This window comes from Simochromis diagramma, unplaced genomic scaffold (genome assembly GCF_900408965.1).
Source record: "Simochromis diagramma unplaced genomic scaffold, fSimDia1.1 OVJJ01000097.1, whole genome shotgun sequence".
In the NCBI taxonomy this organism is placed as follows: Eukaryota; Metazoa; Chordata; class Actinopteri; order Cichliformes; family Cichlidae; genus Simochromis; species Simochromis diagramma.
The window spans coordinates 386557-410585 of record NW_024387319.1 but is presented as its reverse complement, the minus strand read 5'-3'; the positions used below and the strand labels follow the sequence as shown (position 1 = coordinate 410585).

At 39.7% G+C, this 24029-nt stretch overlaps 1 protein-coding gene across 1 annotated transcript; it reads left to right on the top strand.

Moving 5' to 3' along the window:
- The first annotated feature begins 2539 nt into the window (after nt 1–2539).
- On the top strand, nt 2540–4941 carry LOC120717331 (zinc finger protein 616-like). Its single transcript, XM_040005263.1, has 3 exons — nt 2540–2550; nt 2661–3456; nt 3919–4941. The coding sequence occupies exons 1-3, from the start codon at nt 2540–2542 to the stop codon at nt 4537–4539; spliced, it is 1428 nt and encodes a 475-aa protein (XP_039861197.1). The 3' UTR covers nt 4540–4941.
- Nucleotides 4942–24029: the final 19088 nt, after the last annotated feature.

Here is a 24029-nt window from a genome sequence, read left to right as displayed (position 1 = left end):
AAACACGGCAATGGTAGATGAGCGCGGCTAAAATTTAAATATTACTCTATATCTAAAATCACAAAATAAAAGTTATTTTCAAATGTGAATGTAGCTGTGTAAGCTTCAGATATCTGCTCGATTTAGCAAGATATACATTTCCAAAGTGATCCAACATTTTTGGGGATGTCTTTTACCCACCAGCTCCATAGCTGACCGGGAGATCGAGGATCACTAGAGCCGGTGAGAACAGCGGAATCCCAGCACATCGTTTTCAGCAATATTTTCTCATCGTTTTGATGGTCACTGTTAGTGGTGCAACGGGTCAAAAATCTCACGGTTCGGATCGGATCACGGTTTTAAGTCACGAATTGGATCAGCAAAAACAGGAAAAAAAAGACAAAAATTCGACTCGCCATTTACTTAAGTATTTTTGCCTATTAAAAAACATTCAACTGAAGACTCATTCCACGCACTTATATAAAAACAAATTAAGGTACAATATAGGGGTGGGCGATATAAACGATATATGATAGAAACGATATAAAATTGGCCAACGATAGAGATTTTAACTATATCGCGATAGCGCATGTTGATGATGTCATCAAGCTGTGCCTGTTTTGGTCGAAAGCATCGCAGCGGCTACAACCATTATCATCTGCAAATTATGCCGGGCGACAGTCATGGGAAAGAGATGAAGCACTTTAGAAATATGGGGAAAGCCAAAAACTGCGCTTCCTCCACTTCCGTAACATTGATTCATTAATGTTGAATTCTCTCGCAGCTGCTCTGTTCCCATGTTGTTGCAGTATATTAATGACTAACCTCGTATTGTGGATGAATAATCTCAGTTGTTCTCCTGACTGAAGTTTGGCCCGTGTACAGCATCCTGCTATGCGATTGCATTTGTCCCTGACCACCAGAATCCCTCACGTTAACTTTTATCGAGTGGAAAAAAAGTTGGCGTTCAGTCAGTTTGTCTCCACTGTCTGTTGTTATGCACACCATTTTTTCCTCCTCCAAACTCCAAGAGATAAGACCCTCCTTTAATCCATGTGCTAGAGTCTCGCCTGTGTGATTAAAAATTACAGCTATTTAGACAGCACAAGAATATTTAACAGGAGAAAGTTTCATTTTTCCCTGGTTTTATTACCACACTGTTCACCAAAACGGCAGCAAACCTTCACCATCTTATCCAGAAGGGTCACCTCTTCACCCTGACTGAAAATGTCTGGAGCACCAACAGATATTTGGAGATGGAAGAGAACTGGATATCAGCTCGTCTCACAGCTGCTATCCAGGCTAGACGCCTTCGTTTGCTAACATCGATACACGAGCTGCCTCATGTTGCTTCCAGGTTGGGAAAGAATGGAAAGATAAACCCTTTTCAAGCTTATTCTCTTGCTGGTCGTGTGATCGAACATTGCAGCCGACCACACAGCAAATACGAACCATGGCTGTTGTGTGTGCCTTCGCTCCTTTTTCACTTGCACTTTGCTTTGACCCCAAAAATGGCGCATCAGGCCAAAATCCTTTCCACACCCACCCCCGTGACATCACGCTCCAAAGCCCTATATAAGTGAAAAGCGAGATTACATCAAAGGGAACTTTAGTTTCATCTGGATCAAGTGTAAGTTTGTTTGAGTGGGACTCCTTCTTTGTGTATCTATGGAAGCTCATATATACAGGGTGCAGCATCCCCTGGGTAAAGGTGGTGGTATGCAGGGAGCTCAGTGGCTTTTTCCCTTTCAAGTTCTTGTAGGCAGCTGATGACTTTCTTTTTGTAGCTGCTTCTGGGGTTTCACCTTGAAGCTTCATAGGTATTGTTGTCACTGAGTGTAGTAATGTTTATTTGCTCTGCTTCTTCTTGTCAGGGATAAAATACATATCTATACTTTTGTGTCCCAGCTGAGTAACAGGAGGAGAAGAGTCTGGTGGAGCAGCAGAGGAACAGTTTCAGCCATTTGGACTCAGCTCAGCCACTACAGAGGAAACAATGACTTCAACACAAAAGGTGAGAAAAATATCTCAGTTACTGTTATTGAAACTGTGCACAGCTGCATGTTAACAGCAGCTTTATCTTTTCCATTCTGGGCTCCTCCATACTTGCAGAATGTACGTCACAAACAGAAACCACAGAAGTTACAATAAAATACGGAGATCATATTTTATCAGTACACAATGGGGGGGGGGGACAATGTCATCAGTTCAACTCAAACTTTTCCAAAGAGGAAATATTTTTTCCCAACAAACAATTTCTTCAATAATGTTTTCTTTCCATTTTCTTTATTATCAGTTGAACTTTTTTTTTTTTTTTTTTTTTTTTAATGAAGTAAGGCAAATTTATTTGTATAGCACAATTCAACAACAAGGTGATTCAAAGTGCTTTACAGAGACATTAGAAACAAAAACAAATAAAAAACATGATTTAAACATGTAACAGCTTTTTTCCAGTGATCAATATTTCTTCATTGTAGCACATCATTGTAATGTGATACTATCACCAGAAGGTGGCGGTAAAACACCTACAATGTGTTTGTTGACATCTTTGATTCCACTAATGGAGTTTCAGTTTGTTCCACGACTGCATTTCACTCACTGCCTCTGTTTGTATCTCTGTCACTGCAGGACCAACATGGAGCGAGAAGTCAGCGCTCTCAGGAGGCCGACAAACCTCACAGAAGAAAGCGAGAGAAAACATACACCTGTGATGAGTGTGGGAAGGATTTTATTCATTCTACAAACTTAAAAAGACACAAACTCATCCACAGTGGAGTTAAACCGTACTGTTGTGAGTTCTGTGAAAAGCCTTTTACCCAGGCTGCAGACTTAAAATCACATCAACTCATCCACGTTGGAGTTAAAGCGTTCAAATGTGACTTGTGTGAAAAGTCTTTTACCCATCCTGGAAGCCTAAAAAGACATCAACTCATCCACAGTGGAGTTAAAGCATACAGATGTGACTTGTGTGGAAAGTCTTTTACCCACCTTGAAAGCTTAAAAATACACAAAGTCACCCACAGTGGAGTTAAAGCATACAACTGTGACTTGTGTGGAAAGTCTTTTAGCCAGGCTGCAAGCTTAAAAACACACCAACTCATTCACAGTGGAATTAAGGCATTCAGCTGTAAGTTGTGTGGAAAATCATTTACCCAGTCCCAAAACTTAAAAAAACATCAAGTTACCCACTCTGGAGTTAAAGCGTACAGCTGTGACATTTGTGGAAAAACTTTCAGCCATGTAGGGTACAGAAATATTCACCTACGGATTCACACTGGCAATGATGTTTACTGCTGTGATCAGTGTGGCAAACTGTTTACAACAGATGCACAGTTACAAAGCCACATGTTTAGCCACACTGAGGAGAGACCTTATAAATGTGACCTGTGTGATAAGGCTTTTAAAGAGCCAAGTTCCCTGAAAAAACACCAACAGATCCACACCAGAAAAAAACTCTACAAGTGCAGTTACTGTGAGGTATGTATTTTTCTTTTTAGACTTGCACTTATTTTGAAGGTATTATGTGAATATAGTTTAATTTCAAAGCTAAACGAGACATAAAAACTTAATGTACAGAATATTCAGTCAAACCTCACACAAACCTTCTGAAACTTTCCTGATGTTGGAAAAAAAATATGTTTTTAAAGATTCTTCCTTTTCTATCTATCTAACAATCACACTCCAGTGGATACATTGGAGAGCAGCTTGGGGTTACTTTCTTGTGGCATGCAGAGTAGCGCATCCTTAGGTTTAAAAATCAGTCTTTCCATTAAGTAGATTACCTACAAATGATGAGACATTTTCACCCAGTAAGTTGAGTGTTATAATGTAAACAGTAAAAGGTAACCGAATATTGGCAGAGCTGCTCTTTATTTCAGGTGATGTTCAGAATAAAAATGTTGAAGGACTGACTCACACTGTCTTTGTGTCTTTGTTTAGAAGCAGAGCGGCACAGATGGATCCAGTTCTCAACCCTGTCGTCACTGTGGTGGTGGGAAAGACTTTCGCTGTGACCTTTGTGGAAAAACGTTCAGCCATCACCGAAGTCTAGAACTACATCAACGTAGACACACTGGAGACAAAATGAGCTACTGCAAAGAATGTGGAAGAGGCTTCCCCATGCCAAGTATATTAAAAATACATGAACTTATTCACAGTGGGGTTAAAAAGCATGTCTGTGACCAGTGTGGGTCATCCTTCACCACTGCAGGTCACCTTAAAAGTCATAAACAAGTCCACACAGGAGAGAAACCATACAAATGCAGACACTGTGACAGAACCTTCTCGCGTTCAACTAGTCGTAACCAACATGAGAGTACACACATGGAAGAGAGCTTCAGCTGTGACCAGTGTGACAAGAGCTTCAAGAATCTCAGTTCATACTCCAAACACAAACGATACCATGCTGCAAATAAACAGTTTCACTGTTACCAATGTGCAAAAACATTCACTTCATTATCTGCTCTGTGCAAACATCAGCGTCATCATGCAGACCTGGAGTCTCTGGATCACAATGAATCTGAAGAGACAGCAAAGTCCTGTTTGGAGGGTCAGACTTAAAAACCTTGATCAGGCTCCACAGAGTTCAGCTGATTTCACACTTGGATCTGATGAGGTAGTTCTTATTTCCGGACCTGCAGTGAGTAATCCTGAATGTTACACTCAGGAAGCTGAAATTATAAATATGTACGTCAAGTTTTTATTTTTCTTTGATTACCTTTGATGCTCTGTTTCAACATGAATGTTTTTTATTTATTTATTCATTTCATAAGTTACCTCAGTTGAATTCCATGTTCATGTTTAATCCTCCTATCTGTTTCGTAATCTGTGCTCTTAAATTGCTTTTCTCCCAAAAATCCAAATAATTTTACACCAGTTGCTCGTGAAGCTTCTAATATGAACTAAATCGGTCAACAGGCTTTGAAACAACGACTGATGTGACTTGATACCGAAAATAAAATTAAAAAAAAAAAAAATTCAAGCTAAATTTGTGTTGGGCTGTACTTTCATGTAAAACCAGTTTGTGCCAGCAGTTGGAGAAATTACTCACTACAACCATTATCCAGTCTTTAATTCTGGCGTCAATAGCCAGGAATGAGTGCGCTAACATACCTGCAGGTTGCTGTTTTAATGAGTGTTTGATGGAAAAAGACACGAGCGGAGTTTGCGCTCTCCAATCACATGATAGGTGAGTACTAGTAAATAATTTTTCAGTACTTGTACGTAGGGCTGCACCATTTTGCATAAAATGAGAATCACCATTTTTTTTTTTTCCAATATAAATATTTATTGCACTTATTAACTGCACATCAACTTCGTAACAGTTGAGACTGAACATAAAAACAATAAATGTCTCACTTGTCTGCTCTTACGTACAAAATATTTAATATTTACAATACTTTAACAATAACATTTTGAACAGTATTCTTTGCGTGTGTAAGGTGATGAAAGAGGTAGGTAATAGGTATGTTTCTTAAAATGTAAACCACAAATATTAACAAAATATAACGCTTGACATGACGATATGATAGTTGACCATGGCAGGACCACAACAGAGAACGTAGTCCTTTTTTTATGCAGCCAGCTGCTTAAAGGTTTTTTGCCAAGAACACAAGTCGGTCAACATTTTGAGGCTTCAGTGAGGAACGGAGACACGTTACAATGTCCTCCCCCTGTGCTGAACACCCTTTCAGAAGGGGAACTTGTGGCAGAAATACAGAGGTATTTTTTGGCCAGTATGGACAGTCTTGGAAATTCTCCCTTGTGTTCCCTCCACCAGACTAAGGGGTCCGCTTCACTATCAATGTTGCTTAAGAACAAATATGACTGTAGTTCTGAGACAACATCTTGCTCAGGCTGGGAGGGTGCCTCATTGCCTTTTGCTGCTTTAAGGAAGCTGCCTAAGGTCGGCTCTTCTTCATGGAGGCAGCCGGGGATGCAGTTGAGGTGGAACTCAACTCATCTTAACATTCTATTCCACACCACAGTAATACCTTTAAAACAATAAAGTACAATATAAAATTTTTTCTAATAATTTAAAATGTGTGAATATCATTATGAGTCTGATATGATCTGATGTAAACATAATTACCACAACTGAATTTATGCTAGTCATCTCATGTGTCAGTCTGGCTTTTATTTTTTTTTTTTTTTTTTGTTCCTCATGGATGTAGTCCATCTTGGATGTCATCTTGGATCCAGAGATGTGGCAATGTCTAACAGCTGCTGTGTGTTTGGATCACTGTACTTTTCCTGAAGGTACCCCAGGACTTTGGACTTAATTGATCGTGTGAGATCCAAGTCATCTTCCTGCACAGCCACAACTGATGTTTCAAAGAGGTGGAGAACCGGTTTCACTGAGATGTTCACATATTGCTCTCCTGACAGGGCATCAGTGAAGTCTGTCAGTGGGCTGAGTGTTTTGTTGAGTGCCTCGAGAACTTCAACATCCTGCCATGTTGGAACCAGGTGTCTAGTCTTCCGATCAGAGGAGAGAACATGTGAAATAGCAGGTAGCTGTTCAAGTACCCTCTGGACCATAGCTTGTCTGGAGCCACGTCTTGTTGGACACTCCATTTTAAGCTTGTGCTCTGGTAGCTTAAGCTCATTTTGGGCCTCAGCAAGTTCCCTCTTCCGTCTCCAACTGTAACTGAAGCAGCCCACAATTTTATGTAACATCTATGCACCTAATGCAGACATACCCGCCTTTTTTCATAACCTGTCACAGTATCTTTTGGAATTAGAAGGTGCACAAATAGTGGTAGAAGGAGATTTTAATCAAATACTGGATCAAGACCTAGATAGATCACTTCCTAGGAGAGGCACAGTGAGTAAATCTGTAGTTGCCATAAGGCAGATGACCTCAGATTTAGGTCTGAATGATATTTGGCAGACAATGCATCCAGAAGATAGGGAGTATTCCTTTTACTCTCCGCCTCATGTTTATACTAGAATCGACTACTTTCTTATTTCTGAAGCCTTAGCCCACAAGCTTTTTGCAGAGACCCACAGCACGATCAATTCTTGGATCTTTCATTGCATTCTCTAACAAGAAAAAATAAAATTTGAATCAGTTCTTGTCATGAACTAATTTATTATTATATTTAAAATCTTACAGTATCATTATCAATATCATTATTGCCTAATTATTATTGTTGTTTAAAACATACAGCTGTATTAATATGAACTATTTTTGTAGTATTATTAATGCTGCTATTGTTGTTTATAATATACATCATACTAGCATATAGCTTTTGTTTTTTTTAGTTTTTTTTAAACAAAATAAAATTATCAACTTACAAGAGCAGCAAGATGTAGTCTGTGGCCAAAACACTGAAGCTTTGTCCAGTTAAGGGATGCTGCTTTCACAATGTTGGCTCCACTGTCTGTTGTTATGCACACCATTTTTTCCTCCTCCAAACTCCAAGAGATAAGACCCTCCTTTAATCCATGTGCTAGAGTCTCGCCTGTGTGATCCTCGGGGAAAAAGGCAGTTTGTAAGCACCGACTTTTCATGGTGAAGTCCCTGGTAACATAATGGACTGTCAGGCTCATGTATGGCTCCACAGTTTGACTCGACCATAAGTCTGTCGTTGCCGCAAAATGTTGTACTGCTTGTAATTCCGTTGAATAAAGAAACAATAATTTTTGCCTTTTTTTTTTTTTTTTAAATTAAAACCACTTTGTAACTGATGTGATGTTCTACAATGTAGAATCCATATCATTTATAGTTTACAAATGACAAAATGTTTACACAAAATCATGACAGTGTTTACATGATATCACCCACTACTAACATTACTTTAATTACTGCATCTTTTGAAAAATTACCGCTATTCAGACAGCACAAGAATATTTAACAGGAGCAGGTTTCATTCTTCTCTGGTTTTACCACCACACTGTTCACCAAAACGGCAGCAAACCTTCACCATCTTATCCAGAAGGGTCACCTCTTCACCCTCACATGGAAGAAGTAATCTGATTGGCATGGTAGTATGTTTGAAGCAGGTCCCTTGTGTAGCGCTGGAACCCAGTCACGATGTTTCATCCATTTCATTGGCTGGTTTGCTGCAATAATGCCAAATAATTAGCAACTCTATAAATAGAAGGTAGTTCTGCACAATCACTCAGTAGGATGTTTGTTGTAATTTGCTATGAGCTCAGAGTGCATAGAAAATAAAACTAATAGGCTATAAAGAGTGATATGAACATGTTTAGAACTTACCGGAATGAAAATGTCTGGAGCACCAACAGATATTTGGAGATGGAAGAGAACTGGATATCAGCTCGTCTCACAGCTGCTATCCAGGCTAGACGCCTTCGTTTGGTAACATCGATACACGAGCTGCCTCATGTTGCTTCCAGGTTGGGAAATAATGAAAAGATAAACCCTTTTCAAGCTTATTCTCTTGCTGGTCGTGCGATCGAACATTGCAGCCGACCACCCAGCAAATACAAACCGTGGCTGTTGTGTGTGCCTTCGCTCCTTTTTCGCTTGCGCTTTGCTTTGACCCCGAAAATGGCGCATCAGGCCAAAATCCTTTCCACGCCCACCCCCGTGACATCACGCTCCAAAGCCCTATAGGAGGAGGCGCTGTCGTGTCATCCATGTTTTCTACAGTCATTGATCTCTATCCGTTCTTTAAGTCTGACGTCACTAGTCGTGTTTGGGCTCAAACTCCGCTGCAGGTCCCTAACGATCAGTGTGGCATCACGGAGAGTTGAAAAACTGTCTAAATTCTTTCATCTGTAATAAAATGATCAGCGTTCTGCTCTTCCAGGTGTAACAATTGAGTTTAACATCCAGTCATCCATGAAAATGGAATTTATGACATTTAACGCAGTTAGAAATTAGCAGGAAGTTAGCTCGCTAGCTTCCATCTAAATATAATATAGCATGTCCTGACTGCGGGATTTTGGAAACAAATTAAGACGTACGGCTCTGCTATCACTTCCAACATAAATGAAGACAGAAAACAAAACAGCAGTGACGTTTGTAGGGTTACTGAAGTTTGGCTAGCTGGTATATAATAATGTGCTACGTGACCGCTAGCCATACAGCTATGTGAGCATAATCAGAATCAGAATCAGAATCAGAATCAGAAATCAGAATCAGAAAGGGTTTATTGCCAGATGTTGAGGAGGTTTACAACATTAGGAAATTGCTGCGGTGCTTCAGTGCAACATACTGTCATAAAAATATAAAAATAAGAATAAGAATTAAAAGTGCTAAGTGGATAGATATATACATGATATATACATGAGTGCAGGTGGTGATCAGTGCCAAACATGGAATGATGCAGTGAACACAGCGTAGGGTCATGTGTTAGTGGTGGGAACAGTCATATGGTTATTGTTCATGTGTCCGACAGCAGAGGGGAAGAAACTGTTCTTATGGCGAGAGGTTCTGGTGCGAATGGACCGGAGCCTCCTGCCTGAGGGGAGCAGGTCAAACAGACTGTGTCCAGGGTGAGAAGGGTCAGCTGAGATCCGAGCTGCACGCCGCAGTGTCCTGGAGGTGTACAGGTCCTGCAGAGATGGGAGTCTGCAGCCAATCACCTTCTCAGCAGAGCGCACAACACGCTGCAGTCTCTGTTTGTCCCTGATAGTGGCTCCAGCGTACCACACAGTGATGGAGGAGGTGAGGATGGACTCGATGATTGCAGTGTAGAACTGCATCATCGTCCGTGTTGGCAGGTTGAATTTCTTCAGCTGCCTCAGGAAGTACATCCTCTGCTGGGCTACACTACGCTGGGCTATAATATAAACATGCTAACTTTTTTCCACTCAATAAAAGTTAACATGAGGATTCTCGGTGGTCAGGAGGACCAAATGTAATCGCATGGCAGGATGCTGTAAACGGACCAAACTTCAGCCAGGAGAACAACTGAGATAATTCATTCATAATAAGTGGTTCGTTCTTAATGTACTGCTGCACGAGCTAGGCGGTAGTTGGGTTAGTCATTCATATACTCCTGCACGGGCTGGGCTGTAGTTACATCGTAAGGTTTTAAAAACTGAGCTTAAATAAATGATTAGCGGTAATAAAAGCCGAGGGAGGCAACAGTGATCACTGACTGTTTTTAGGAGCTTTTTGAGATTAAATAGAAGAAAATACAAAACATTAAACATGTTAACAACACAAAAGCCATATTAAACGCAGACTACTTTAGGCCCGGAAGTAGGATTTGTCACGTCATCACTTAAAGACCGGATTAGGGAAACGAAAGAGCAGGTACTTTGTGTGTGTTCAGCGAAGTTGTGTCACGCCACCGCACTGCAACAAATCACCACAGAGCAGGAAGAAGGGGGCGGAGTCTTTTTTGATATAGAGAAAGCGTATGATATGATGTGGAGGGAAAGTCTATTAATAAAAATGAGGGAAATGGGTATAAATGGTTGAATGTTCAGATGGATTAAGGATTTTTTGGAAGGCCGACGAATAATAGTGAGGATTGGGAGGAGTTATTCGGAGAGTTTGCTGATAGAAAATGGAACGCCACAAGGAAGCATAGTTAGCCCGTTATTGTTTTCACTGCTGATAAATGATGTGTTTAAGAACATAGAGGGTGGGATGGGGCAATGTGGGCAAGAGGACGAAGGTTAGACTTTTTGGTAAAGAAAGTGCAGGGGGCAATCACAGAAATAGAACAGTGGTCATATAAATGGGGGTTTAAATTCTCAGCTGATAAGACTAAAATAATGGTTTTTACAAGAAAAAGAGTTGGTGTTGACATCAGGGTCAGATTATATTGACAAGAATTAGAAAGGGTAAAACAGTTTAAATTTTGGTGGTTGTGGATTGATGAAAGGGTGATGTGGTAGGACTTGACTTAAGCGGCCAAAGAAGTGCAGGAGGCTGATGCTGTCCAGTGTAGCAAGTGATTTATTCACCATTTTGTGACCCAAATAATATTTACAAAGAAACAAATAAGAAACTCAAATTAACTCAGTTCAAATAAACATAAGTGAACTTAAATCAACGGAAATTAAGGTCAAAGTGCACACAGCTACACCGACCTGAACCTTTCTCCTCAAACACCTGAGTTCTGCTTAAATAGTCCACTTAACCAAACAATTTCTCCTCTGGACTATTCCATTCAGTAGGTAGGTAAGATGAACATGATTATATTCAAACCTCTACTGCCACTCTTTACTAGCAACATAAACTCTATGGTGTAATCAATACATATTACATCAATAAATGTATTTATCCATAAACACTCTAAAATCAACTTTATTAAATTACAAGAATTCTTCCCCTTCTGCACTTGGTCTCTTCCTGTGACCTCAGATGAACCCAGAAGCTATAAAGCAGGAAGTAAAACTACATTTCCTCTTTTTGTTTCTGGAAGACAGGTAGGTAAGGTAAGTTCTAAACAATACAAATTAACAGTTGAAGTAAATAACATGTTAACTTAACAAACTTGTAGGAATTGATTTAAACCGAGATGTTATATTATATAATCTATAAAAGTGCAAAACATAAACAAACCCGGGATATTAGATGTTTGCCTATTGCAGATTACATGTGAAATATGGTTAAATCAAAACAAGAATGTTAACTAAGAATATGGACAAATGGTACTTTCACCCACTTTGTCACAGGTGACATGGACTGTACATATTCAGAAAATAATAGACAAATGCAAGAAAGTAGTGATGGCCAAATGAAGCTTTCTGAAGCTTGTATTGAAAAACGGTTCATTACTCGAAGCTTTTCAACATAGTCCTCTCTGGTGACATCTGGTGGCCAAAAATATGAAGAACCGCTTGAATCCACAAAATAAAACCAACTGCTTCATTAAGATTGCCCACTGTACAGAGTGGAATTTTGTCTGATATTGGGCCGCCGTTGTGTTGCTTTGAACGTGTATTTTTCTTTTTTTTTTTTTTTGGTGGTTAAAAAAAATATGGTTTATTTGTTTAATAAATAATTTTGACCAGTAAACTCTCCTTGTTTAAACATGCACCATTGTGTGGTCTTTCTTTGCTTGAGACTTCTTGATGTTGGTAAATACAATAATTGAAAAATACCACATTACATATAATATACATATAATAATGTACAACACATTATGAAGTATGCTTCTGCTGTGAGGTCCCGCCTCCATGCCCTTATGCAATTAACCGCTAGACGGGTGTATATATATAAATAATATTATATTAGGGAAATTTTCCCAGACATATTTTTGACCTGGGGGTAGAATTGATTGTGAAATGGAAAATGGTTATAAACTTGCAAACTAAAAACATGATGCATTTAAAGTAACCCTTTTTCATTTTTATTTAAGAAGAGAATTTGTTCCACTGTGCGATGGCTGAAACTGTTCCTTTTCGTGGAGATAATTTCTCCTGCCTTAAGGAAAATCCCTTCACATGGAACAGAGGAGGCTGGAGTGCAGAGAAACTGGTAGAGATGCAGTTATACAGTCTACCTGGGCCCCACAAACTATCAGCTAAAGAGAATAAATACATTAAATTGCTGCACATTTGGCAGACTAACATTTTCAGATTAATTAAACAATAAAATATATATTTTACAACATTACATGTAAAGAGTCAAGTGGAAGTTTTTCTACCGAAGCAGTTAGGTTCTAAATGAAGCTTCGGACGTCACTGATCACATGACTCTGGCCAAACGAATCAAGCTTCGACACAGAGCTTCTGAAGCAGTGTGCTGATTTTTTTGACACACGCACCGGAGCTTCAGCTTCAAGCGGGCCATCACTACAAGAAAGTGTTGAATATAATGAGGTGCTCAGTGGGAACTGACTGGGGGGCTGATAGGAAATCTTTAAAAGCTTTATATACTGGGTTGATTAGGTCAGTATTGGATTATGGGTGTGTAGTATATAATTCTGCTGTCAGAACAAGTCTTTGTAAGTTGGATGGTATCCAATATCAAGCGTTAAGACTTTGCTCAGGTGCATTCAAAACAACATCTGCAGCAGCTGTACAGGTAGAAATGGGGGAAATGCCATTACAAATAAGAAGAGAGCAACTGGCATTGAATTACTGGGCAGGTTTACAAGGACATGGTCAGGATCATCCGACAAAAACAGTTTTCCAACCATGCTGGGAAAAAGAGAAACATGAATAGAAGAGTTTTGGGTGGACAGTGGGACAGAAAGCAGCTGAACTTAATCTGGACAAGATAAACATAAGTCAAACAGCACCGTTGCCTACAATACCACCATGGATGCTCCCTGATGCAGTAGCAGATTTCACATTGTTAAAGAAAAAGAACAAGGAGAGGGGTTTATCTTAAATCTGCATACAGCGCAGGAATATATTAATCAGTATTGGAGTTATGTCAAAATCTACACAGATGCATCAAAGAATACAGCCAACCAAAGCGGGATAGCATTTATAGTTCCAGAATTTAATATCAAGGTGGGGAAAAGGATCAGTGACGATTTATCAGTGTACACGGGTGAAATGGCTTCATTATTGTTAGCTGTCCAGTGGGTTGAAGAAACAAAACCACTAAGATCTGTGACATTTTCAGACTCGAGCTCTTCACTGGCCAGTCTGCAAGACAGTCACTCAGACTGCAGACCTGACATTCTGATAGAGATCCAGCAAACATTGTTCAGACTTGTTATGATGGGGCTTATGGTCACATTCTTATGGGTACCAGCGCATCATGGAGGTAAAGGAAATGAAATGGCAGATAGGACAGCAAAAGACCGATGGTAGATATGGTTATTAGTGTGAGTAGGACAGAGCTCAAGAGTACAGTACGATACAAAATGAAGGAAATGTGGCAAAAGCAATGGGAGGAAGAGAGGAAAGGGCGATGGTTTTATAAAATCCAAAGGAAAGTGGGGAAAATGAGAAGTACAGGCCGAAACATGATAGAGGATACGATTATATCTCGACTGAGATTCGGACACACTGGTTCAAATAGCACCTTGTTTTTAACAGGTAAACACTGTACAGGGGAGTGACTGCAGTAGGGAACAGGAAACAATAGAACATGTTTCTTGAATTGTCAGAGGTTTGATATTGAAAGGAGACAACTGATCAAAAAGCTGGACGATATGGAAGTGAAGTTGGACTTGATTGATTTGTTTCGCACGACCTCTGTAAGTGAAAGTTATCAGGCTGTATTTTGGTTTTTAAGGCAGACCCATTTGTTCGAGAGGATTTTATGTTTTTTATTTTTTTATTTTTTTGTCTTTTCTGTCCACACTCCACACCAGTTGGTGGCGGCAATGCACCATTTTGCTGTTTGCCAACCGCCAGTAAACCCTATACGGCAGAAGAAGAAGAAGAAGAAGAAGAAGAAGACGGGGACGGAGCACAGTGTGTGTGCAGGAGAGGAGTCGAGCAGAGAGAGCTGCTTTGTCATGAAACGGGAGTAAAGTAGTGAACTCAGAGGAGAGAAACGAACTAAAGTATCGATCATATACTGCTACCAACGTCCTGATCGATATCTGCATCGATCTGCCCACCCTTATCTCCTGGATCGTAGCTGCGATCAGCGTGAACCACGTGGGTCTCTGCTCCCTGATCTGTTTCCTGTGTTTGGAAAGAGTTCCAGCTTCATCGCGGAGTTTGTGGGCTCATCTAAAGGTAAGCACCGAGCCACATCCAGGGTTAAAAAAGCATTATGTACAGTTCAGTGCGGGCATCGCTATTCAACAGTACCTTTAGGTGCACCTCGTAAATTCAGGAAACTGTACACCTAAACTCACAAGGTTGTTTAAATGATCCTGTAGTTTTCTTCTCCTTTACGAGGATGGCCGGAATATTAGGGGCCTGCTGCATATGTATCCCTTACAGTAGTCACAACCATAGCTAATAGTAATAATAATAGTAATACGGTATTTTCAGTACTAAGATCAAATTTGGAGCTTATATTTTGGTCGTTTGTTTTTATTATTATTCTTTTAGTTAAAGTAAAGAAACTAAAATGTTAAATTATTCTTAGTGTTTTTATTATTTTATTATCATCATATTACTTGGTTTTATCCCAAAAGCTAATATAACAAATAAAATACTCTCAAAATTACATATTTCATTAGTTTTGGGGTTGTTTTTGGGTTGGGCATAGTCTGATGAGAAGGGGAAGGATTTTGGGAGAACTACATGTGTTTTATTGAATCTATAAACAGACACACACAGTGCAGTGAGGAATTAAATCCACATTTGGCAGCACTGAAAATTATACAGAGATCTTTGACTTTTAACTTCTCCCTTAATAGAGATGTTATGTTACCAGATGTTACGCTATGAGTAAAAAATAAATTAAAATAAAAAATGCTTGGACACTGCTAGCATAATGGGCAGGTTTTTGATGAGGCTCACATGCAAACCTAAAGCAGAAGATGAAGATCGCCAAATATGCTTCCAAACCAACATCCTTCTAAGCCAAAGAGTAGAAAATATGATGACGTATATCTTGCCTTTTGCTTCACTTGCACAATTGTGGTGCCAAGCAGTGTTGGGTGTAATGCGTTACTATAATTAAATTATTTTTCCACTGAAAAAGTAGAGTAACTAATTACTGTTCATTTTTAGGTATTTTAATTACAGTTACTTACAATGTGCTTGCGTTACATTGTAAAATAATTAAACTCGCAGAATATCATTATTTAACTTCAATAATTTATCTTCTAAACGTAGAAGTAAACTCTGCCGCTTTAACATCGCTGTAGTGCAGCTGCGCGTCATTTCGCGCCAGTTTGCTGCACAGTCGTATTCTAAAGCGGAAGATGTCGGACTCGGCTGAAGCGAGTGGCTGTCTTATGAAATGGACATATTCCCGTCTCTTCACTTTTCTGAAACAAGCAGACAAGAATATTACAGTAATATGTAAGCTATGATCCTTGTTCATCATCCACAGATAACACCGCGGCAACTCCTGCTAAGCAGGCAAAACTTGATTTTACTTCAGCAGCACAGAAGGTGCTTAAAAAGGTGAGCTTAAAAAATGATTGCAGGCTACGTTGTGGAAGAGATGCTAGCGCTGCGTACTGTACAGTCTCCGTCTTTAAAAAAAAAAATGAATTAATTTAATTAGTTTAATTTCTATTGTTTGCCCACTGAAGGTTTACAGGGATTTTAAGAAGTATTTAGTTAAATTACTTATTTAGTAATTAAGTTACTTTTCTGACACAGTAATTAGATAAGTATTTTAAATACAATATTGACTAAGTAATTAGTAATTAATTACTTTTTTAAAGTAGGTTTCAATAATCAATTTTCTGATCGAGGTATTAAATCCTGAATCAATTTTAAATATAAAACGGTGTATAACTGAAGACAGTAGTGACATCTTTAACCAGGTCTTCCCATTAACACCTGACCTGTCCAGAGGTTCAGTCAATGAGCTTGTCAAGGTCAAATTTATTGATATGGCACATTTCAAACAGCCGATGCTGCACAAAGTGCTTAACAATATAAAAATGGCATTAAAAAGCAACAATGTAATACAATAATAACTGTATAAAACAATAAGAGAATTAAAACAATAACTAAAACTAATTCAAATAAGACCAAAATGCTTGGGTCATAGTGTGTTAAAAGCTAGGGCATAGAAATGTGTCTTCAGTAATGATTTAAATTGCGCAAGTGTTTGTGCAGATCTAATATTTAAAGAGAGACTATTCCAAAGTCTGGGACCTGCAACAGAGAAGGATCTATCACCACGAGATTTGAGGTTAGTCTGTGGGATGGACAGCATTAGTTTTGAGCTAGACCTCGTGGGTTTTCCTGGAGCATAGGCAGAGAGGAGCTCAGACAGGTAAGGAGGGGCTCAGACAGGTAAGGAGGGGCTCGGGCATTAAGTGACTTAAAAACAAAAGGTAAAAGTTTAAATTTGATCCTGTAGGAGACAGGAAGCCAGTGTAAAGAAGCTAAAACTGGGGTTATATGCTCTCTCCGTTTGGTACCAGTTAGCAGGCGAGCAGCTGCATTTTGAACCATCTGAAGACGATGGATGGAGGCCCGATCTAGACCATAATACAATGAATTGCAGTAGTCTCATCTGCAAGTAAGGAAAAGGTGAATAACAAAGATGTTAGCCGGGAGGGATGGCTTTACCTTGGCTAGCTGCCCTAACTGAAAAAAGCAGGACTGAACTACTGCACTCACCTGCTTATTCAATTTAAAAGAACCATCAAGGTTGACTCTGAGGTTTTTTACATGTGTTTTACAATAGAAGGAAAGGGCGCCCAGAGTGCTGTCGATATGATTAAAGTTGCCAAAAATGACAACCTCAGTTTTATTTTCATTTAGCTTTAAAAAATTTAATGACAACCACTGTTTGACATCGTCAAGGCAGCGTAAGAAGAGCTGGGGATGGTCTGACCCTGCTTTTAAAGGTAGATAAATCTGCAAATCATCAGCAAAACAATGAAATGAAATGCTGTACCACGAGAAGATGGAGCCCAATGGCAACAAATAGAGTGCGAACAGGGCAGGACCCAAAATAGAGCCTTGAGCCTTGAGGTACACCGTATTTAAGAGGGGCTATTTTGGAGTTGTGGGGGCCTATATTGACATGAAAAGACCTTTCTGACAATAGGACCGAAACCACTGGAGGGCAGATCCTTTTAGGCCAGCATGAAATTCTAGCCGTGATAACAGGATGTCACGGTCGACCGTGTCAAAAGCTGCTGACAAGTCCAACAATAAAAGGGCAGCACTCATTTCGTCATTTTCCGCGTCATTTTCGCGGAAATGTAGTTTTTTTTTTTTTTTTTTTTTTTTTTAAGCCATCAGGGCCTCATGAGCCTATACTGGTGTTTTTAAAAGTTATGTTTGACTTTATGACTTTCTGTGTCGTTTCTGGGATGCTTAAAGTCAAATTGCACCGCTGGAAATAGTTTATTTTGATGCATATGCTGTTTTTTGGTGTTTTTTGTTTTTTTTTGCAAATTTGCATTATAATATTTATTTTTGTTTTTCCTGCAGTATATAAAAATTGGTGTATTTCAAAAATAAAACTATGAAGACACTTAAAATAAATTTCCTGTGGTTGGAAACTATTTTGTGCAACTTTTTTGTATTTACAGTTTTGAGGGATAAGCCTCTTAAATTTCTCTAACTACAAATATATGTTAAAAAAAACTAAAACGATTTTCAACTTTTTTGTAGTTTATTGCACTTTGTTGCAATTTATGTTATTACTATGCAATTAATGCATATTATTCAAATTTGGGCTTTAATGGTTGTATTGATGTATAGCAACTTGAAATGCTCCAAAAATGGCTCCACAGCATGTAAAAATATAATATAAGCTCTGGCGGACTTGGTTCTATGGTAGGTCTTAAAGGGTTAAGGACATTAAAAAGTACCTGATGCCTGTGACTGTTTACTGACACTAAGTTTGAGACAAACTGTCTTTGCAGCTTTTACAGCTTCTTGGTAAGCAGAAAAACGAGTCCTTAAAATCTGTAGGGAAACGTGCAATCTTTCGACGCGTCTGTAGTCACGTCTAAGGGAGCGCGTATGTTCGTTCAACCACGGCTCTGATAAATGCTTAGCGCGCACAGTCCTGAGCGGAGCAATAGAGTCCAAGATATCAGTGCAGGTAGAATGAAGAATGTCCGAAAGGTCCTCAACACTTTTACAGTTGGAGTTCATTATTCCAGAGTCCATAAAAGCAGCAGAAAAAGCGGGAGCTGTTAGAGCATTAAGTAGGGCTGGGCGATATGTCGAGTGGGTTTTTTAAAATATTGATATAATTTTATATGAGATATAAGATGTGACACATCCTTTATATCGATATAGTCTATGTTACGTTATAATTATATTTGTGGAGCCACAAGTTTGCCTCTCTTTCGTCCACTTTTGTCTTTACGCAACATTACTTTACCTCGCCTCTCTCCTTATCTGAACACAACTCCCCCTCCTCCCCCATCGCTTTACCTGCAGGCAGCGACAAGATGGACCCGGCAAATCTCTGTTAACGAGTTACCGCGCATTGCCCCGTGCGTGGGGCTGGACGGCGTCAATGTGTTAATGAGCTAACGAGCTAACCACGCTAACGCCATGCAGCCCAGAGGGACTGCACAGCCAAAAATCCTTTCATTCTCTCAAAAGTTGACAGCGTGCCTTTTGTATGAATTCTGGTTGTGCTCGATGACCGCAAACCGATTTTATGTGGTGCACGGCGCTCAGCAATCTGTCAAAAAATGTTTCAGTACGTACTGACTTTGCTAAGCTACGGAGCTGCACCGCTTGATGGATTGTTGGAGCATTACGGCTGCCGAGGAGCCTCACTGAGTGATACGTATTACCATATTGTGTGTGTGTATAAGGACCATAAATGGCACCTGTTAAGAGACATGGTTACGAAGCGGATTTCAAACTCCAGGCTTTCAATCACGCCATAGAAGTTGGGAACAGAGCAGCTGTGAAATCTGTCTCTCTTATTATGCTCAGCGTTTAGTTTACATTTTGACTGCACAATTGTGAGCTCTTTGTTATGCGCAAAAACAACATAGTTTTCTTTTATTTATGGAGCATGATTATTTAATAAATGCTCATAATTTATTTTTGAGTAGTTTTTTTCGTGTACATCTACGGTGTATGTTAATAAAAGTGCCTGTGTGACATCTAAGAACTCTTTTTGTTTTTACTTTATGGCTTTAAAAAAAATATCGAGATATTAATTTTGGGTCATATTGCCCTGCCCTGTCTCAACAGGGCCTGGAAAAACTAGTCCATGCAAGAAAATGCAGTTTGCATCCATCCAGAAGTGCTTTAGCCATGATATAGATATATTACAATATATCGAGATATATTCATTAATTGCTCCTTCAGGATCACCTGCTGCTTGCCTGCAGTTGTCCCTGCAGTAGCTGGGCAAGCTAAGCTAACTGGGCTAGTAGTCGCTTGAAAAGCGACTACTAGCCTTCTCCGTCTTGTTGGCCCAAAATGTTTGGGGCATATTGTCTATAGCCCGGGATGGTTGTTTTCTATCATGTTGTTGCTCTTGAATGTGAAGCAATATCGCATAATTTTTGAAGAGTAATTAAAGTATGGAGCTCTGAAACCTGCGTCAATGGGCTCAAATTGTGGTCATAAATTTTGTACTTGTAAATCAGGATTTGTGTGTGTGTGTGTGTGTGTGTGTGTGTGTGTGTGTGTGTGTGTGTGTGTGTGTGTGTGTGTGTGTGTGTGTGTGTGTGTGTAAGAAAAAGATTTGTGTATGGAGCAAAAAATACGTGTGAAACTCTGCACTCAAGTTACAAGTATGAATTTTGACCCTATTTTTCTTCTTTTCTGATTGGCCAATGTCATGTCAATCACAAATTTAACTATCCATTCAGAGAACAGATGGGTTTGGCTATTGGAGGGGTGCTTTATGGAGCTTCAGGTCCTTGAAGGGAATAAATGCCGCTTTACATGGCAGCCCAGCGTTTTCCTTCATCACCACGAAGAAAAACAGTGTGGTGGTCAGAGTTTAGTGATTTTTGTGTCTGGGGGGAATGACAGTCTTCACTAGTGGGGATAGTTACAAAGCTTTCTTCGTTATGAATTAGCATACATGTTTTTATTGAACATTTGAAGATTTAAAAAAAAAAAGTCAGAGATGGAAACGACAAGGAGCAGGTGCATCTAGTACAGGTAGAGCTGCTGCAAAAACCCACGGAGCTCAGCAGCCAGCGCAACAAATTCTGGATCCTTGGCTTTTAGTTAGCAGTTAGCATTAGCAGCACATGCTACGTCCGATTTGAAAGGACCTTTAAGCTGCACACTGACTGTGTGATCCTGACTTAGAGATCCTCCAGCTTCAAACTATATTACCCTTCAAGGACCTGCAGTTCAAAAAAGCACCCCTCCGACAGCCAAACCCATCTATTCTCTGATTGGATAGTTAAATTTGTGATTGACATGACATTGGCCAATTAGATGAAAGGAAGAAAAATGGGGTCAAAATTTGGACTTGAAACTTGAAACTTGAGTGCAGAGTTTTACACGTATTTTTTTGGCTAAGTGCACACACCAATCTATTTTACACACACACAAATTCCTTTTAGACATACAAATCCTGATTTACAAATACAAGTAAATATTTATGACCACATCTTGCGCCCATAGTTTTCTGACTGTGTCCATTGCCTCGTTTGTAGTTAGACAAGTGAAAAGCGAGACCACATCGAAGGAGATTATGGTTTCATCTGGATCCAGTGTAAGTTTGTGGACCTCAAATTAAATCACTTTTATTGTCACGTCACATTACTGCTCCAATCGTACAGCACATGTGAGTGAAATTCTTGCGTGCAAGTGTTACAGGTACCAAGTGGCAGCACCCGTACACAGCAGTATATGTGTCTGGCAAGCAGGAAAGAAATGATCAGACAGGGAGACGTGGCGTGTCGTTCCTGAATACTCCACCATTATTCCAATTCCTACTTATGCACTTTTTGTTACAGTACAGTATTACAACAGTGTATTTACCTGTTCCATATTCCATATATGTATTCTGTTATTAGCTAGACAAAGAGAATCAACATATTTCACTGTCATAGACATACCTAGTTTTCTTATCAAGCTTTCTTCAAAACAAATGCTAAAAAGATAAATCCATAAATCCCAAATATTCTGAAAGAATTATGTAATCAGCACCATCTCAATATGTGTGATGAATTTAAGGAAACGCTTTATGGCAGAAAAAGCGACTAAAACAATACATGATAACGGTGGAGCCGAACAGTATACCCATAGCATGCTGCTAAAGCCGTAAACAAATGCGTACAAAAATCTAATATATTATACTACGCAATGTTGTGCGCTTTCAGTTTCCGACTTTTATAACTAATCTATGCAATATATCGGGTGTGACTGCTTTTACTTTATATTTCTGGCACGATGCTGGCCGGCAAGCAGGACAAACATGATCAGACAGGGAGACGTGGCTTGTCCTTCCTGAATACTCCACCATTATGAGAAAACAGTGCGGATCATAGACTTCTGACTGCTAACAACGGGCCAAACCATGGTCTCACACTGCCACCTACTGGTACAAAAATGAAGCATATGCTACAAATATCCCGGACTAGTTACCAGGTCTCCTATTAAAACTAGTTAATTTATGGCATTTTCAAATGAAAATGTCACTTGCTTAAACATAAATGAATTCACAAAAATGTGATCACACGTTGGTGGGTATCACACAAGGTTCACAAGCAACACCAGTGTGCAAAATACAAGAAACAACCGTCAGGTGCTCAAAATGAACCTTAGACTCAAACATTAGAACCGGCTGTTCCCCACAGTGTGCCATGTAATAAATGATGTCTAAAAATATCTGGTTTCATGCATTGGTCAAAACACTCAACTCCATGTACACAATGCTCAGCTGAAAACACTTCACACAAGTCAAGTTGCCCGACATTTACAGAGTTTAAAGAAAATGCACTATTTTGGATCTATATTGTTATCAGGATGAGGAATGTCTTATATTGGGATATAAGATTTTGGTCTGCTTCTTCTTGTCAGGGATAAAATACATATCTATACTTTTTTTGTGTCCCAGCTGAGTAACGGGAGGAGAAGAGTCTGGTGGAGCAGCAGAGGAACAGTTTCAGCCATTTGGACTCAGCTCAGCTACTACAGAGGAAACGATGACTTTAACACAAAAGGTGAGAAAAGTATCTCAGTTACGCTGTTATTGAAACTGTGCACAGCTGGTTGTTAACAGCAGCTTTATCTTTTCCATCCTGGGCTCCTCCATAAATAGAGAATCTACATTCACAAACAAAAACCACAGAAGTTACAAGAAAATACAAAGATCACATTTTATCAGCACGCATGCACACACATGGCAGTCTGTTACACAGGGGGGCAGCTCCTGTATGGAATCTTGCTAACTTGAGGTATGTAATCTGTGTAGGACCATGAATTGAAGGAGCCCATGTCTGGCACATATAGGAGTGTACCCTGTAGAGCAGTGATTCCCAAACTTTTTTTGCTGGGCCCCCCTTGTTTTACCAGAAAAATGTTTGCCCCCCCCCCCCCCCCCCCCCCCTTCTCGCGCGTGAACAAACACATCCTCCAACCACACACGCCCATATTTTGCTCCATTGTGGTTTATTTCACACCTCAAACATTTAGTAAACAATTAAGCAAATACAAGTAATCTGCAATAAATTACAGGTAGTAATAAAATAAACTATTAACTCTTTTACGCTGCGTCCGCACCTACACGGGTATTTTGGAAAACGCAGCTGTTTCGTCCACACGTAAACGGCGTTTCGAATCACCGAAAACTGAGATTTTTTTTAAAAAACGCATGCTCAGTGAGTTCCTCGGGCAGCAGAAATCCAAGGAAGAGGAGGAACCATAATGGAAGGACAGGCCCCTGCACGGTATGTACCACCAGCAGATAGAGGAAGTGGCTGACATCCAGAAGTCCTACCAGTGGCTGGACAAAGCTGGACTGAAAGACAGCACAGAGGCACTAATCATGGCAGCACAGGAGCATGCTCTATGCACAAGATCGATAGAGAATGGGGTCTATCACACCAGGCAAGACCCCAGGTGAAGAGGGTGTAAAGTTGACTCCAGCACTTAACAGCAGGGTGCAAGATGCTGGCAGGCAGGACAAACATGGAACGCCATAACCAAGTTATTGCTCCAAAAGTTGATTCTGTTCATCTGCACGTAGCGTTTTGTGGGAGAAACGTTTCGTCACTCATCCAAGTGACTTCTTCAGTCTCAGCTGACTGCAGGTTTCCCCAATCTTATAAACAGTACATTTGCATAATGAATCTTGTAGTATTGTCTTTACCTCATTTATTTTTTTATTTCCTTAGATTATCTCTCTGTTCAACACTTTGGCTGACACTTGATGTCTTTTAAATGTTCTATACAAAGAAATCTGTCTTGACTTGACTGCAGTGTGTTTAGTGACATCTTTGACTCCACTAATGGAGGAAGTTGGAAGGTTCAGTTTGTTCCACGACTGCATTTCACTCACTGCCTCTGTTTGTATCTCTGTCACTGCAGGACCAACATGGAGCGAGAAGTCAGCGCTCTCAGGAGGCCGACAAACCTCACAGAAGAAAGGGAGAGAAGAAATACAGCTG

Coding starts and splice junctions, on each gene's coding strand:
- LOC120717331 (XM_040005263.1), top strand. Junction 3,457..3,918: donor ACAAGTGCAGTTACTGTGAG/GTATGTATTTTT, acceptor GTCTTTGTTTAG/AAGCAGAGCGGCACAGATGG.